The following is a 17,232-nucleotide window of genomic DNA, read 5'->3' on the forward strand; positions in this document are numbered from 1 at the left end:
TGGGCACCACACCATAGAAAGGATACATTGGCCTTGGAGGGAGAGTAGAGTAAATTTACCAGAATGATACCCGGACTTCAAGGTTTAAATTACAACAAGAGATTATCCAAACTAGGGTTGTATTCCCTGGAATTTAAAAGGTTAAGGGGTGATTTGATCGAAGTTTTCGAGTTATTAAGGGGAACTTTTAGGGTAGATAGAGAGAAACTATTTCCAACTAAGAAACCTAAGTCTAAGTTTAAGGACATCCCCCCTAGACAATGAGCTCGTTGGTTTTGTTTGGGGTAATATGTAATGGGGAGGGAATCTCTTCCTGGAGTCCTAGTTTGATCTCTTATAGTTGACCAAGAAGTGGTATTGACAGCATTCATGATGTAATCCAGAGGCTGGCTTGTTCTGCATGTTCCTCCACACTGTGAATGAGAAGCAGAACCCATTTTGAGGAAATAAAGAAAAATGTGTCAGCAAGTTCCACGTGGAGTACATTGTATATATTGCATGGTTGTGAAGAACTATCCCTATTTTTAGGATAGTATTTTGCAATAAGTTTTCTGACAAATATGTTCTGCTTGACTTTATTTTTTTCTTCTATACTTTGTTAAGGATTTGATAACTATTTCTTTCCTTCATAGCCTCCCAACAGTTCACGCATATTGAACTCTGGCTAAGAGCATTGGGTGAGCCAGGGCAACTCTATGGTCTCCACCAGCAGCATTTGGCAGTCAGCCAGTTGGGTGGAGGGTCTACTGAAGTACAAGTTGAAACAGAATCCCTGGAGACTTTCCCTCCTTCTACTAAGTAGACAGAGTGCATAACAATCTGGCCTAGTTTGTCAATTTACTATCTGGCCGCAGCCCATGTTGGCACTTGCACCTGCTTACAACAGTCTGCCTGTCCCACGTTTTAACTCAAATTTTCCTATGAGGCAGTATGAGGCAAAAGAGTATCATCACTCGTTGTGACAAGAATTGTTTGAGAGGATGCTCGTTTGAAGGTTCAAATGTACCATTTTCTTTTCAAAGAATTTAGTACTCCTTTTATTTTAGTTCTGAGTGAAAATATTGTTGACAGAAGTTGGGAACATTTCATCTTGAGACACTGCGCATTCAATTTTGTAACAAGCCAATTATAACTCTGATCTTGTACATCGTACATTTGTTATATAACTGTATCATTCCTAATTTAATATAATACAACATTGTAAAATAAATTTACTAGCACAAAACATTTTAGTTTTTTTTTAATTATGGTATTTTACACCACTGCTATGAGACAGCCAGGTGAACCTCCTGGCCTAGAAATTTGTTTTGGGCTGAGCCGCTGCGTATAATGGACGGCCGATCCGATACCGCCCGTTTTGCGCCTTCGCCCGAAACAAATTTCTAGGCCCCTGAATAACACTAACATCAAAAACAAGTCAAAACAATTTTGTTCAAAGTTAGATTATGTGATTAACAAAAAGTATGCTAAAAAAATTCCAGGCTTATAGCTGCTGTAAGCTTTCATAGCTACTGATGGCAAGAGCTCTCAAGGATAGCAGACGCAGCAATACATTGACTTATAAATGTAACTTCAACGCTTGTCTGGTATAATATAATCCTGGGTACTTTGTCAATCTGTTGATGGCTTCTGTGTTATCTGATAGTGGTAGTTACGCATTTTGCTCTCAACCTGTTCAAATCCAGGCCGATCTTCGAACCTGTAAAAGAAAACATAGTGGAACATATAATTGATTTTCCAGTTACGATGCAGTGGTGTGCACATAGATATCGCATTAGCTGTGCATCGTCAGGGGAGCAGATCCAAACTGGATGGGGTCCCAGAAATTTCTAACCTTTAAAGAGGTCACACTGGATCTGATTGGCTATAAGAGCATAGAGGGCATGAGGAAAGGTGAAGCAAAGAGTCTCCACCAAGCTCAGAGCTAGTACTTTGACACACATTTCTTGTGGGGTCCATCAAGCATAGCACAAGCTTAAGCTGGGAACTCCCGCAGTCTAGATCATGTTTCAAGCACTGTGAGCAACCATTGCCTATCTGCAAACAATTTTTCATTGGACCTAAGCTGCATGACATAGTTATCCCATAATGTCGTCTCCCCCTACTCACTCACTGACTCAGTCAGCCACTCACCCACTCGAGCACTCAGACATACATTCAAGCACTGAGTAATTCACGGTGCACATGTTAGGAAGAGGAAGGGGTGGTAGAAGTGAAGGAGCAGGAACCTGTTGACCAGAGGGCCAGCATGTTTCCTTTCTCAGGAGCATTTCCTAGGGATTTGGACACCACAGGGGCGGGGCTGCTTATAAAAGGATATCACTGTCTAAGAAGGATTATTTATAGGAGTCACTGTCCAAAACTACCCTGCGAGGCCTGCCTAGGAATATGGAGGAGTCCACTCGTGACAGCTCTGTAATTCGTGCAATGATGGCTTTGCTGGCTTGCAGTCTATCATGTAGTGCATTGCAACTCCAAGAGCAACTCACAGGACACAGTCTGAGACTGGTTGAACTAGTTGTGGTGTTACCAAGGAGCACCTGTGGCACAGATCCTAAGCATGGTTGGAATATCTCTCATGAAAATGTAGACTGCTGCCCTGGAAACCTTGGGCTCCAATCTACAAGAAGCTCCCTTGTCTGGCTTCAACATGCTCGGGGATCAGATTGAGAGAAACCAGAGGCAGGAATTCACAGATTTTTATTGCTGTCCACAGGAAAGACCCAGCAGCACTGGCATGGCTGGAGACGGCATTGATGAGGCTGCTGCTGCTTCTCCTTGGTAACACCACAGCTAGTTCAACCAGTCTCAGACTGTGTCCTGTGTGAGATAATGGCAGAGTAGTCTGCTTGGCAGCAGTAATGTTTCTTCGGCAATATCCCATTCGTCAATAACAATATAGTGGGAGTATCTTCACCACACGGACTGCAGCAGTTCAAGAAGGCGGTTCACCGTCACCTTCTCAAGGGCAATTAGAGATGGGCAATAAATGCTGGCCTTGCCAGCGACACCAAATCCCATGAATGAATTTTTTTTAAAAATCTGCATCCTTCTCTGCCTAAAACAAGCGTATGCCTCTTACCTATGCAAATGAGGAGCCTAACACCTGATTTAAGACCCGTCTGCCAAATGGGGCAGCGCAGAGCGGAGCAGGTGCTAGGTGCCCATTTCAGGCCCGAAAACGGGTCTAAAGCAATATCAGCCCTAATAATACTTCTTGTTCTCATTGCCTGGAGCAGGCATGCCCAGGTAAAGGTGGAATTTACTTTCCAGTTTTGCTTTGCCTTTGCCACAAGCCACAGAGGGGGCAATCACATGAGAATACTTGCTGAACTTGGCAACTGAGGCAAAAGCTTCCCAAGGGAGACTGAACAGCACAATCACTCTGCAGGATGAGAATTCGCTGTTGAACGTCTCTGGGGACATATTATGAACCACAGTGCTGTTCCACAACTGACAGCTCCGAACAAAAGAAATGAAAGCTCCCTTGTCGGTCTTTTTTGCGCAGATAACGACAACATCGACAGAAAAAGCATTAGTCGTTCTGGAATTTGTGCAATTATTCTCTGTTGTTTATGTTCAACCCAAGACTTTGACAGCCAGAAGGTAAATTAAACATCAGTATTTGTGAACCTTTTGCCTGCAGAGGAAACAGAGGATTCCAGTCATTTCCGCACCTCTTATAACAGCCCAAGAGTCTCAAATATAACTTCCAGTTTTGAATGCGGATTTTCGAGGATTCACTAATGTTTTCAAGGGTTTTTTAGCTGTCAAACTTTGATTTCTCTAAAAGGTGCATTAAAATACTCTCTGCATTTTGAATGGTGACTGCTGCTAAATACAAATTTAACCCTCTCACGTCGAGCGCAGCCGTTGGAAGGCTGCATTCCATGTGGATTTCTTCACAAACATCCTTGCAGTCTATTTGCACCTTCAAAAAAGCCCGGCACAGACGATTATCATAAAATTAAAGTATAGCGGCTGTTGCCTGTGAAATTAGCAATGTCCTCCAGTGTTGGTATCAGAAAAGTGAATCTAAATGTACATACCTTTGTACATATTTCTATTGGGTCTATCACGCATGTCACAAACGACAGCACCTTCAGGAAGGGTCTATTCAAACCACTATAGATCTCCTCTTGTACATAATCGCTCATTGTGGCAAAGCTGCATGGCACACTTTTAGTGGTGCCCAAAAATTGCACTGTAGACACCTAATAGGTGTGCTCATGACAAGCACTGTGACCAGAGGTAACATGCTGCACTGCACCGCGCGCACACAAGGAGAGATAACGGCTGCCCACATGGATGGTTTCCTGGGTATTCTGTCAATTTCTAACATCTAGAACGTGTTAACATCTAGGGTGGCAGTCCTGCTATGTATATTAAGTGACCACCCCCCCGACCTAGGAAAATGAGTCCGAATCACGGCGGGGTTGGAGGGGGGCATGGAAGGCTGCACCACTGTTACTCTTCTCCAAAGAAGAAAAATCCTGCCCATTGTATCACCATTATGTCTCTGTTCAGGGGTTCTAAAAAGTGACAGCAGTCATGATGGTAAAGGATAGCAATGGTTAGCCAGCAGCCATAAGAACATAAGAACATAAGAAATAGGAGCAGGAGTCGGCCATTTGGCCTTTCCAACCTGCTCCGCCATTCAATAAGATCATGGCTGATCTTCTACCTCATCTCCACTTTCCTGAACTATCCCCATATCCCTTGATTCCCTTAATATTCAAAAATCTATCGCTCTCTGTCTTGAATATACTCAATGATTGAGCCTCCACAGCCCTCTGGGGTAGAGAATTCCAAAGATTCACCACCCTCTGAGTGAAGAAATTTCTCCTCATCTCAGTCCTAAATGGTGGACCCCTTATTCTGAGACTGTGACCCCTGGTTCTAGACTCCCCCAGCCAGGGGAAACATCCTCCCTGCATCTACCCTGTCAAGCTTTGTAAGAAATTTGTATGTTTCAATGAGATCACCTCTCATTCTTCCTATTCATAGTTAGCTTTCGAACAGTGTGGGACTGCCACACAATGAAAACATCATGGCTGCTACCTAGATATTGAGCATTCAGGTCAGCTTGCAGCAGATGGTATTACTGCAACAGGCTCTCTGGTGAAGCAGAGGCAGTGAAGGCAGATCTCCTCTGACATGTTCAGATGGGTGTGATCTTGTCTGTAAACATGTTGTGACAGGTGCAGACAAAATGCCTCAAGTTCCATTGTACCTGAATTTGTTATCACCTCATGAACTTGTCTAGCATATCTGTATTATGCAGCACTTTCAGAACACCTAAAGGGAGTCCCATCCTCACCACATTGTTTGCTGCAAGTTGAATTGCAGTTGCAAATGACCATATTGTAGAGAAATACTGAGAATGGAATTTTGAATGAAACTAATATAAGGAGAAAAAAGTAGCCAAACATGAATGCAAAAGTTTAAAAAAAGTTTGCAATCAAATTTTGTAATTTGTAAGTCAGCTTGCCTTAACACTCTTAATATAGCTGGTCCAAACAAAGGATTTATTATGTGCCTGAGGGTGCAGTATACAAAAAACACATGCCATTTTCAAGCCTGCAGCACAACCTCCCCCACAACCTCCAAATTATGCATGGTGTCACTCCTGTCCCACAGGCCTGTAGACCTGATTTTACAATGAATCTGCCCCCTAGTGTTAGAGCATCAGTGCTACAAGAAGTAGGACACAGCTCTACACCTGCATAATCCCACCCGGTCTCCCTTTCCATTCACAGCCAAACATAAATGGGCAGCGGACCCTGCTGTCAGACCTCTGCCACTGGTGCCAAATGGATGTAAAACAAATCCAGGGTAACTAACCCTTCATTTTTTCCCTCACCCTGAGGGGAAGCACTTGGCCTCCACCTGGTGCACCTCCATAATAGCATGATTGAAATCATTCCGACTGACCATTCCTGCAGAATCATAAAACGCGAGCAGGAAACTGATGAAGAAAATGCTTGGGTGGAATTTATCAGTGCTCGCATTAGAAACGAATAGAGCTAAGCTATTGATTGCTAATAACACAAATGTAGAAAAGTAAAGTAAGTTATTAAATGGGAACGTAACAGCTGAATATTTTAAAGAAACACCTTTAACATTTTTCTGCTAACATTTAGCCTGCATTTTATGATTGGTATGAATAGCCAAAGCAGCCAAGTGAGTCCAGTTATTAAAGACTGTGCAGTTTCCTGTTTGAACTGCTGTAGATGATAGTATCAAACAGTGCAGCAGAGGCACAGAGAAACCAATTTCCATACTAACTGATATTTTCTATTGTATTTAGACAAACATAAGAATATTTGATAATTAAACAAATTATACCACGAGGTTATAAAGTTTGATATGGAATTCAAACGTATTTTATTGAAACTTTTTTTGTGAAAACGTGTGAAAAATATTACAAGCTTAGTATTTCTGACACCGCAAAACCACTGCTAAAAATAATGATCAAGAGACACTTATTGTCAACAGCAGCACTGCCATGTGATTCTTGAATGTACTGCATACATTTAGCCACACATTAGAGATAAGGCACACACCACACCAACGCACTCCACTGTCACACATTTACTAACACTTCATTTCAATTTAAAACATTGAAAAAGGCTAACTGCGATCTTGTGTGTGAGAACAGAAATAATTGCTTATGTAGGAATGTAAGAATTATTTTAAAGAAGCTAAATCAGGACCTGAAAAGGATCTGGATGTCGTAGTTAGTTGTATAGGTTGAATCACTAGCCTTTTCTCATTTTCTCCAATCTTATTTTCTGATATGATTATGGTCGGATTCAAAGTCTAAGAGAAACAGTGATAACTTTGGGCTTCATGAAAAGCATACTCACCATAAGAACATAAGATCGTAAGAAACAGGAGCAGGAGTAGCCCATTTTGCCCTTCGAGCCTGCTCCGCCATTCAATAGATCATGGCTGATCTTCTACCTCAACTGCACTTTCCCACCCTATCACCATATCCCTTGATTCCTTTAATTTTCAAAAATCTATCGATCTCTGTCTTGAATATACTCAATGACTAAGCAGCCACGGCCCTCTGGGGTAGAGAATTCCAAAGATTCACAGCCCTTTTGAGTGAAGAAATTTCTCCTCATCTCGGTCCTAAATTGCCGACCCCTTATTCTGAGACTGTGACCCCTAGTTCTAGTCTCCCCAGCCAGGGGAAACATCCTCCCAGAATCTACCCTGTCAAGCCCTTAAGAATATTATATGTTTCAATAAGATCACCTCTCATTCTTCCCAACTCTAGGAAATATAGGTCTAGTCTACTCAATCTCTCCTCAGAGGACAATCCCCTCATCCCAGGAATCAGTCTCGTAAACCTTCGTTGCACTCCCGCTAAGGCAAGTATATCCTTCCTTAGGTAAGGAGACAAAAACTGTGTACACTGTACTCCAGGCAACGCCTCGATTTCAAAATTCTCATCCTTATTTTCAAATCCCTCCATAGCCTCGCCCCTCCCTATCTCTATAATCTCCTTTAGCCCCACACCCCTCCGCGATATCTGTGCTCCTCTAATTCTGCCCTCTTAAGCATCCCTGATTATAATCGCTCAACCATTGGTGGCCATGCCTTCTGTTGCCTAGGCCCTAAGCTCTAGAATTCCCTGCCTAAACCTCTCCACCTCTCTATCTCTCTTTTCTCCTTTAAGATGCTCCTTAAAACTTACCTCTTTGACCAAGCTTTTGGTCACCTGCCCTAATTTCTCCTTATGTGGCTCAGTGTCAAATTCTTTGTCTTATAACACTCCTGTGAAGCGCCTTGGGACGTTTTACTATGTTAAAGGCGCTATATAAATACAAGTTGTTGTTGTTGTGTGGTCTCACTAAGGCCTGATATAATTGCAGTAAGACCTCTCTACTCTTGTACTCCAATCCCTTTGTAATAAAGGCTAACGTACCATTTGCTTTCCTAATTGCTTGCTGTACCTGCTTGTTAACTTTGTGATTTGTGTACAAGGACACCCAGGTCCCTCTGAATACCAACATTTCCCAGTCATTCACCTTTTAAAAAAATTCTGCTTTTCTACTTTTCCAACTGAAGTGGATAACTTCACATTTCTCCACATTATATTCCATCTGCCACCTTATTGCCCACTCACTTAACCTGTCTATATCCCTTTGCAGTCTCTTTGCGTCCTCCTCACAGCTTACTTTCCCAACTTATTTGAAACTTATGTACCCCCTGTACTGGGCATAACAAGAGATATGGTGCTGACATCTCTGTCCAGTGAAATCAAGGTGGGATTCTGTTCTACGCCAATAGAAGTGGTGTGAACAATAAATAGAGAGTGGTGCATTTTATATATCTTTATAGTCTGAGTTCAGATATAAAGAGCATCTTGCTGATTAAAACTGAATACTGGATGTAGGAGATTCATACATTTTATAAACCATCGTTCACTTATTGATTTGAAGACAAATATCTATTAATCCATTTGAACTTACTTGTAAGTCCAGCACTCTTGCATCAGTTCGTGCATTTCATCTGGACACTCAGAAGGACGGTCCAGTCGACCTCCTTGCTCAATAAAAGAAACAACTTCTGGGCCTTTCATTTTCTGTAAAACAGAATAGATTCACTTTTATTACCTGCAGAGATGACTTAACATAGAAACATAAAAGATAGGAGCAGGAGTAGGCCATTCAGCCGCTCGAGCCTGCTCCGCCATTCAATGAGACCATGGCTGATCATCCAAATTCAGTACCCTGTCCCTGCCTTCTCCCCATATCCCTTGATCCCTTTAGCCTTAAGAAATATATCTAACTCCTTCTTGAATATATTTAATGACTTGGCCTCAACTGCCTTCTGTGGTAGAGAATTCCACAGGTTCACCACTCTCTGGGTGAAGAAATTCCTCCTCATCTCTGTCCTAAATGGCTTATCTTTAGACCTTAAAAGCCAGGAAGCTGATGTAGTTGAGCAAATGGGAGATTAACGGTGTATTCCAGATGTTTTTCAGGATTAGACTCGCTTGGCCATTTACTACCCCCAATATTCCTGATTCAAATCAAATCAAAATCAATCAAATCAAATCAACTTTTATTGTCATTGTTAGTGCACAAGTGCAGTACAACGAAATGTAGGCTTGCGGCTCCCGAGAGTGTACATTTAGATTAAGACATTTAAACATTCAACATACATTTGGCTTGTAGTATATTAACATAAACATAACCATAATAAAGTGCATTGGCAGATGTGCAGGCTTTAGAGTTTATTTGTGGAGTTCAGTAGTGTAGTGTATGTAACGTTCCACCTTTAAGAGAACTATTTTAAGGGTTGCACTACTTTGTCTTGGCTACTGTATACTGTAATACCGGTGGTGACCACACCGGTATATAAGTGCTGTGTAAGGATTGATTGGGCAGATTCGCCCTGACCTTCGAATAGTAAAGTCCTGTTAAAGTTACTCTTGTAGTCTGTGTATTAATTCACCATATAACCCACAGACTTTACAGTGGCGACGGGTTCGATCTTACCCTGCGGCAGCGATACATCCGAAGCAGTTAATGAGCGTCGAGAGGAGGCACCCGCCCTCGTCATTCTGCTGAGAGAAGACTCGAGTCTGCAGAGCAAGGAAGAAGGAAGAATTCAGACATGAAGCCTTCCATCAGCAACAGGCAGTGATCGTCCCTTCTGCCACGGTGGTGAGTGAGCCGATCAGCCACGAGAAGCAAGTCGGCCACGTTGACTGTGAGTAGGGGGAAAATAAAAAATAAAAAAAAGAACGGAGGAAGGGCGGTGAACTCGACCACGGTCGGGGGAAAGGAGCCGGACAGAAGTCGGGCCCAGAGGCGCTGAGACTGGGGCAGCGTAGGGCACGGAAGCCGCGGTACAAGCGGGAACGCAGCCGGTGTGAGAGACTGGGCTACAAGCGGGCTGGGAGACGCAACAGCGTCGTGAGACAGCTAGACCGCGACCGGCGAAAAAGGCCGGGCAGCTACCGAGGCCACGAGGCGCTGCGACCGGGATCGTAAGGCGCGGGAAGATATAAAAATAAATAAAACCGCGGAGAACTCAGCCGCAGCCGGGGGAGGAAAGGACCGGACTGCGAGAGGGCTGGGAGGCGCGATTGGAAGCCGCTGAGGGAGAGACAGAGCCCGAGTGAAGGGGGAACGGGACCGAGCGAGGGAGACCGAGCGAGATTCCGCCCAGCGGCTGGAACTGTTCGCCACCAACGGGTTGTCCCCAGCGCCGGTTGCCGGCCGAGAAAAGGGAACAAGGAACGCACTGAAGCCGGCGCGCAGGCTGCGAACTCCAAAAGCCAGCGGTCGTCGCCCGAAGGAAAGCTTACCCCTCCCGCCAGGGGAAGAAACGCGGGAAGCCGCCAGTAGGCGGGGAAGAAGACAGAAGCGGGAAACCGCCATTTTGAAAGTGGGCGGGGAAGAAGACAAGCGCGGGAAACCGCCATTTTTGGAAAAAAAAAAGTAACGAACAAATTCGTTGTGGTTTCTCAAAAAGATAGTGAAGATGCCTAAGCATGGTAACATCAACAACTTCGATTCCGAGGTGGAAGATTGGGCCACGTACGTAGAACGCATCGAGATATATTGTGAGGCCAATAAAATAGCAGATGATGATAAAGCTCTCACCTTATTAAACGCAATGGGGGCGAAGACATATGGGCTATTGAAGCATCTTCTATCACCAGCTAAACCAGCGGATCAGACTTTCGCTGATATTGTTGCTGTCCTGAAGGATCATTTGAACCCCACACCGCTGATGTTGGCGGAACGATTCAAATTTTATGCGAGAACGCAACGGAAAGAGGAAAGCAACGCGGAATACTTGGTCGAACTGCGTAGACTAGCGAAATACTGCCAGTTTGGGGAAAATCTGACAGAGGCATTGAGGGACAAGTTCGTGTGCGGGTTGTCGAAGGAAGTAACACAAAAGCGACTGCTCGAAGAGAACGATCTTACACTTGACAAGGCTGTCCTTATTGCAGCATCACACGAAGCAGCCGCGAGAGGCACTGCGGAAATACAGCTGAAGGCAGCGGTACTCAGCGTGGATCAAATGACTTCGGGTACAACAAAATGTTATCGTTGTGGGAAGACAACACACGACCAGAACCAATGCTGGTTTAAAAACCAGGACTGTAGAAAATGTGGCAAACTTGGTCACATGGCTAAAGTATGCCGGTCAGGAAAGAAGACCAGCAACAATAAGTCACCGCAGAAGAAGTACAGAAAGGTACATAAGGTGACTGTGAAGAGTCCAGATGAACTGAATTCGGATTCAGACCCCAACAGCAAGGAACTGGGTAGTCGGAGGATTCACAATGTGAGTAAAGAAGCTGACCGACAAACTATCTGGGTCACACTGCAGATTGCAAAAGTCCAAGTGAAGATGGAAGTGGACACCGGATCGGCGTTGACGGTCATGAATAAACAAGATTACAAAAAGTTATTCAAACATATTCCCCTACGGGATACGGAGATAGTATTGCAGACATACACGGGGCATAAAGTATACCCCATCGGAAAGATAAAAGTCAAGGTGAGACACAAGGGCAAAGATCACCAAGGAATGGACTTATATGTACTACCCGAGGGAGGTCCACCACTTCTGGGACGGGAGTGGATCAGGAAAATAAAGATAGACTGGCACTCACTAAACACAATGACGGTAGATTTCGGAAAGAAAGATGTCAAACCTGAACAGTTGTCCAGAATATTGGACGAGGCTAAAGAGGTATTCCAGCAGGGACTGGGAACACTGAGAGGAATTAAGGCAAAAATCAAGATTGCAGAACATGCAAGCCCAAAATTTTTCAAAGCCAGATCGGTACCTTACGCGATACGACCTGCTGTGGAGGCAGGACTGGAGGAGCTTGAACGTGCAGGGGTACTGTCGAAGGTGGACTGGAATGAGTGGGCCACGCCCATTGTTCCCGTCATGAAGTCTTCATCAAGTAACAAGACAGGGGGACCGGGGAAGGTCCGCATCTGCGGAGACTTCAAGATCACAGTTAATCCGGTGCTTCACACGGTACAATACCCGCTTCCGCGGATTGAAGATATCTTTGCTTCATTGTCTGGCGGGAAACACTTCACCAAGATAGACCTGGCACAAGCATATTTACAGATGGAGGTCGAGGAAGAGTCACGCCAGTATCTCACAATCAACACGCACAGAGGCTTGTATCGATATAATAGACTGGTTTTTGGAGTAGCTTCGGCTCCAGCAATTTGGCAGAGGGCCATGGAGCAGGTCTTACAGGGTATTCCAAGCACTCAGTGTTACTTGGACGATATCCTGATTACGGGAGAAGACGAGGAGGAACACCTCACAAATTTGAAACTGGTGCTCACCAGGTTGAAGGAATATGGCTTTCGAGTTAATCGCCAGAAATGTGAGTTCTTCCAGAAACGGATCTCGTACTGCGGTCATGTCATTGACCAAGAGGGGCTGCACAAGTCACCTGACAAGATCGAAGCGGTCGTGAAGGCCCCCGCTTCGGAAAATGTATCACAGTTGAGGTCGTTTCTGGGGTTGATTAATTATTACCATAAGTTTCTGCCAAATCTATCCACGGTGCTGCATCCGCTGAGTGCTCTGTTGCAGAAAGAAGTACCATGGAAGTGGAGCGAGGACTGTAAGAAGGCCTTTCGCAGAAGCAAGGCGTTGATTACCTCTGAGGAAGTGTTGACTCACTTCAACCCAGCGCTACCTCTTCGTCTAGCTTGTGATGCTTCCCCTTATGGTATTGGAGCTGTACTCTCACACAAGTTACCAAATGGCTCGGAAAGGCCAGTCGCATTTGCGTCCCGATCATTGACCTCCGCTGAGCGAAATTATGCTCAGATAGATAGGGAGGCTCTCAGCCTTGTGTGGGGAGTAAAGAAATTCAATCATTACCTGCAGGGCAAGAAGTTTACATTGCTGACAGACCACCAGCCGTTGGTGTCCATATTCAACCCTAACAAGGCCGTTTCCACTATGACAGCACAAAGGCTACAGAGGTGGTCCGTTCTACTAGGGGCACACCAATATGACATCGAATACAAAAGGTCCAAACAGCATGGAAATGCTGATGGGTTATCGCGCCTACCGTTGCCAGTGGAAGAAGAGGCGACTACAGTGGACCCAGTGGAGATGTTCCACTCAACCATAGTGGAATGTCTACCAGTAACAAATTCCATGATCGAAAAGGAAACAAGAAATGACCCGACTCTCTCACGAGTCTACGATTTAACGGTGGAGGGATGGCCAGTACATGGCGAACCAATGCTGCCAGCATTTTCGCACAGAAGAGAACAGCTGTCAGTGTGCCGAAGAACCTTGATGTGTGGATCTAGAGTGGTGATTCCACCCAAACTCCAGCAGAAAGTACTAAAGGAGCTTCATGAGGGGCATCTGGGTGGAGTGAAAATGAAGAACCTAGCCAGAGCGTTTGTGTGGTGGCCAGGTATTGATGGAGACATCGAAGAAATAACCAAGAGCTGTCTAGGATGCCAGAAGGTCCAAAACGCGCCACCACAAGCTCCTCTGCATCCATGGGAGTGGCCCTCATCTCCATGGCAAAGGGTACATATCAACTTTGCTGGTCCATTTATGGACTCAATGTTTTTAATCGCGGTGGATGCACACTCCAAGTGGCCGGAGGTAATAAAAATGTCCTCCACCACCACGGAAAAAACCATCACAGTATTAAGGACCATATTTGCCAGGAATGGGCTGCCGGAACAGATCTGTTCTGATAATGGACGGCAATTTGTGTCCGAAGAATTCAGGAAGTTCTTAAAAAGCAATGGGGTTAAGCACTATACGTCCGCCCCATACCATCCCGCCACCAATGGATTAGCTGAAAGGTTTGTCCAGACCTTCAAGAAGGCCATAAAGGCCATGGGTAATGAAGACATAAATCTACAACATAAGGTAGATAACTTCTTGTTGGCGTACAGGAATGCAACACATGCGGTCACAAACCAAACTCCCGCTGATGTGCCTCAATAATTCCGAGACTCGATGTTAGCGAAACAAAACAAGGCTTTTATTAACTTAGAAGGTAACACGCAGTGGAGAGAGGTATCTTCCATCTGGAGGTCTGCAGTACTGGATATGAGGCCAGACTGAGCTTGCTTACATAGGGGCCAGGTATGGGCGGAGCCCTACACACAATACATTACAATATACAATACAATGGTGAGGAGACGGAACTGAGGTAAGGGAACTGAAACCTGAAACCAACCACAGTCACAGGCAGTGATGAATGGAATATTTCATCACACCCGCCATGATGTTTTTCAATAGAAGAATAAGATGCCGGCTGGATTTGATTAAGCCAAACGTCAGAAGGGACGTAGAGAACCGGCAATTTCAAGGCATGAATGAAAGGCCAACTAGATCCTTTCAGATAGGTCAACAAGTTTTGGCCCGGGACTACCGTACTGAGAAATGGCAGCCTGGAACTTTTGGGAAAAGGCTAGGACCGTTGATGTATACCGTGGACATTGGTGAAAACATAATAAGGCGCCATGTTGACCAGATCATAGAATCATCCACAAAGGCCCAACCTACTCCACAACTCTATACGTCTAATGTTGAAGCAGAGATACCCAGAGCATCTACCTCCGATCCGGTAATACTGGAATCCGATGAACCTGAAACGGTCCTTCAAGCCGAATCGACCTTGCCAGAAGAACCTACTACACCACTGAAAACGACTACACCACCGAGGCGTTATCCGGACAGAGTCCGGAAGCCTCCAGAGAGACTGAATCTGTGAACTGTTTCACATAAAGTTGTATATATGTTAAGATGTTATATTAATGGGAATATGTATATATTGTTAACCTAAAAAGGGAGGATTGTAGTGTATGTAACGTTCCACCTTTAAGAGAACTATTTTAAGGGTTGCACTACTTTGTCTTGGCTACTGTATACTGTAATACCGGTGGTGACCACACCGGTATATAAGTGCTGTGTAAGGATTGATTGGGCAGATTCGCCCTGACCTTCGAATAGTAAAGTCCTGTTAAAGTTACTCTTGTAGTCTGTGTATTAATTCACCATATAACCCACAGGCTTTACAAGTAGGATGACAGCCCTGGGAAAGAAACTGTTCCTAAATCTGGTCGTACGGTTGCGAATGCATCTGTAGCGTCTCCCAGATGGCAGGAGGGCGAACAGACTGTGGCTGGGGTGGGTAGGGTCTTTGATGATGGACCGTGACCTCCGTAGACAGCGTTTCTGGTATATGTGCTCTATGGTCGGTAGCCGGGTGCCGGTAATGCGTTGGGCAGTTTTGACTACCTGCTGCAGGGCTTTCCGGTCATAGTAGCTACAGCTGCCATACCATACTGTGATACAGTTCGTCAGGATGCTCTCTATTGTGCAGCGGTAAAAGTTAGAGAGGATCAGGGGTGACAGGTTACATCCCTTCAGCCTCCTTAGGAAATATAGGCGCTGCTGGGCCTTCTTCACCAGAGAGGAGGTATTGAGGGACCAGGAGAGGTCTTCCGTGATGTAGACTCCGAGGAACTTAAAGCTGTCCACCCTTTCCACCACATATATAATTCAGGTGAGCTTCCGTCCACACGGCTGGTGGCACTTGATAAGCAGTTGACGAATATTTAAAGTTCGACTTCTTGCCCACACAATGCCCAACTTGGTGATGCAGTATGGAGCAGCCCACAGGAAATGTAGGAAAGGAGCTGTTCTGTATGGGACAGAAGAGCAATCTTCACAAAAAAGACTCATACAGCAAGTCTCACAGGAGACAGCAGCCAGGTGAATGCTGCCTACACAACCCAGAGAACCTGGATCTGATCAGAAACAAAATGGCTGACCTGAAGAAAGTCGACAACGTAAGTTTTCTACGCCAAGTAATAGGTATGCCTGCCAGAAAGTGTTCCCTCATAAAGTGTAACTCATTTACTGCTGCCCTATCCAAGCTATTTGTACAAACTTATCCTGTGCAGTTCTGCCAGAAGATAGTTAGAGAGATGAAGTGGAGTAGGAAGCCTTTTACTGTGGAGCTCATCTGATGGATGGAAATTGTATTTTCCAGTCCTGTATAAACATTTGTGCTTAAGGATATTAGGACATATGGGAAGGAATGAGGCTAGTTAAGTGCATCATCTGTAGTCATCATCCCCTGGCGCTTACTTGATTGCATTAGGGAATCGAGGAGAAATTTCCCTGAGGTTTTGTTTTCTGAAATTGGCCACAATTTTCATTATACTCGGTTTTGTTCTGCCTCCCACATGACTGGTGAGGGTCATGTACGTGGTTGCACCATCTAATGGATAGGGTGAGTATTGATTGGTCTGATGGTGTTTTCTCACCTTTTTTGTTCGTATGTTTGTATGAAAAAAATATCCTGATGGAACTGGCATCCTCACATAAATACCAGAAAAACCCACGGGATAACAGAGCACTGCATATGACAGTACATTCCAGAAACAGTTATCCCCAGCAGGATGAACACCTGAAGAGTCCACCCTACAAATGAAATGGGATGAAAAGACAGACATAGTGGGGGGTACGAAAGTCAGAAAAATAAGCATTTTCTTTACAAAGCTAGAACAATTATAGATAAAATCAACATAAATTAATATATAATTAATTACAGTCACCTCCAATCTGAAATAGCAATTTGAAATGACTGGATAATGTGCACAAAAAAAATTACTCAGTGGTTTGCCCATACCATGATCATTCTGTGCAATACTTCAACAATCTCTGCAAAGGATAAACAGCTATGACAAAATCTCCTGTGATAGTTCAGAAGTTAAATGCACTTCATGGTGTGTTAATGAGCTACACAGATCCGGAATGTGCCTGATTTGATCTATCGACCATACTGACTGAGTGAAACAGTGGAGATATTCTTCAAACTTTAGTTCACTTCAGCATCCCTGATGAGATTGTTACAGATGAAGATTGATTACTATCAGCTGACCACTCATGATAAAGTGCATATGTATGGACGTTAGATAAAAGTGCAACTTGAATGCTTCCTGCTGCTTTCTGGCACTTGCTGTGCGGGCTCACAGGTGATGAATAGCCAATTAGGAAAGGCAATGGAAGGCTGCTGCTACCTATAAAGCCATAGCCCAGTATAAGTAACTGCTCTCGGGAAAGGAGGGGTGAAGATTGGGGGAAAATTGTGATAAAACTGTCATATTTTGATCTCAGTATCCTAGATAGATTTTCATGATCCCAGAATTAAAATTAGATTAT

At 44.4% G+C, this 17,232-nt stretch overlaps 1 protein-coding gene across 1 annotated transcript in view; it reads right to left on the minus strand.

The window, feature by feature from the left end:
- Nucleotides 1–987: 987 nt before the first annotated feature.
- The window catches only part of zap70 (zeta chain of T cell receptor associated protein kinase 70), a 148,685-nt gene continuing 132,440 nt past the window's right edge, over nucleotides 988–17,232 (minus strand). Inside the window, exons 12-13 of the mRNA XM_086004737.1 lie at nucleotides 8,487–8,599; nucleotides 988–1,699 (exon numbers count right to left, since the gene is read on the minus strand). Of these exons, the coding sequence (XP_085860863.1) occupies nucleotides 1,612–1,699; nucleotides 8,487–8,599 (201 nt within the window). The 3' untranslated portion in view covers nucleotides 988–1,611. The remainder of the gene's footprint in view (nucleotides 1,700–8,486; nucleotides 8,600–17,232) is intronic.

This window comes from Somniosus microcephalus, chromosome 13, assembly GCF_052327205.1.
Source record: "Somniosus microcephalus isolate GS21.2 chromosome 13, FLI_Smic_1.0, whole genome shotgun sequence".
Taxonomy (NCBI): domain Eukaryota; kingdom Metazoa; phylum Chordata; class Chondrichthyes; order Squaliformes; family Somniosidae; genus Somniosus; species Somniosus microcephalus.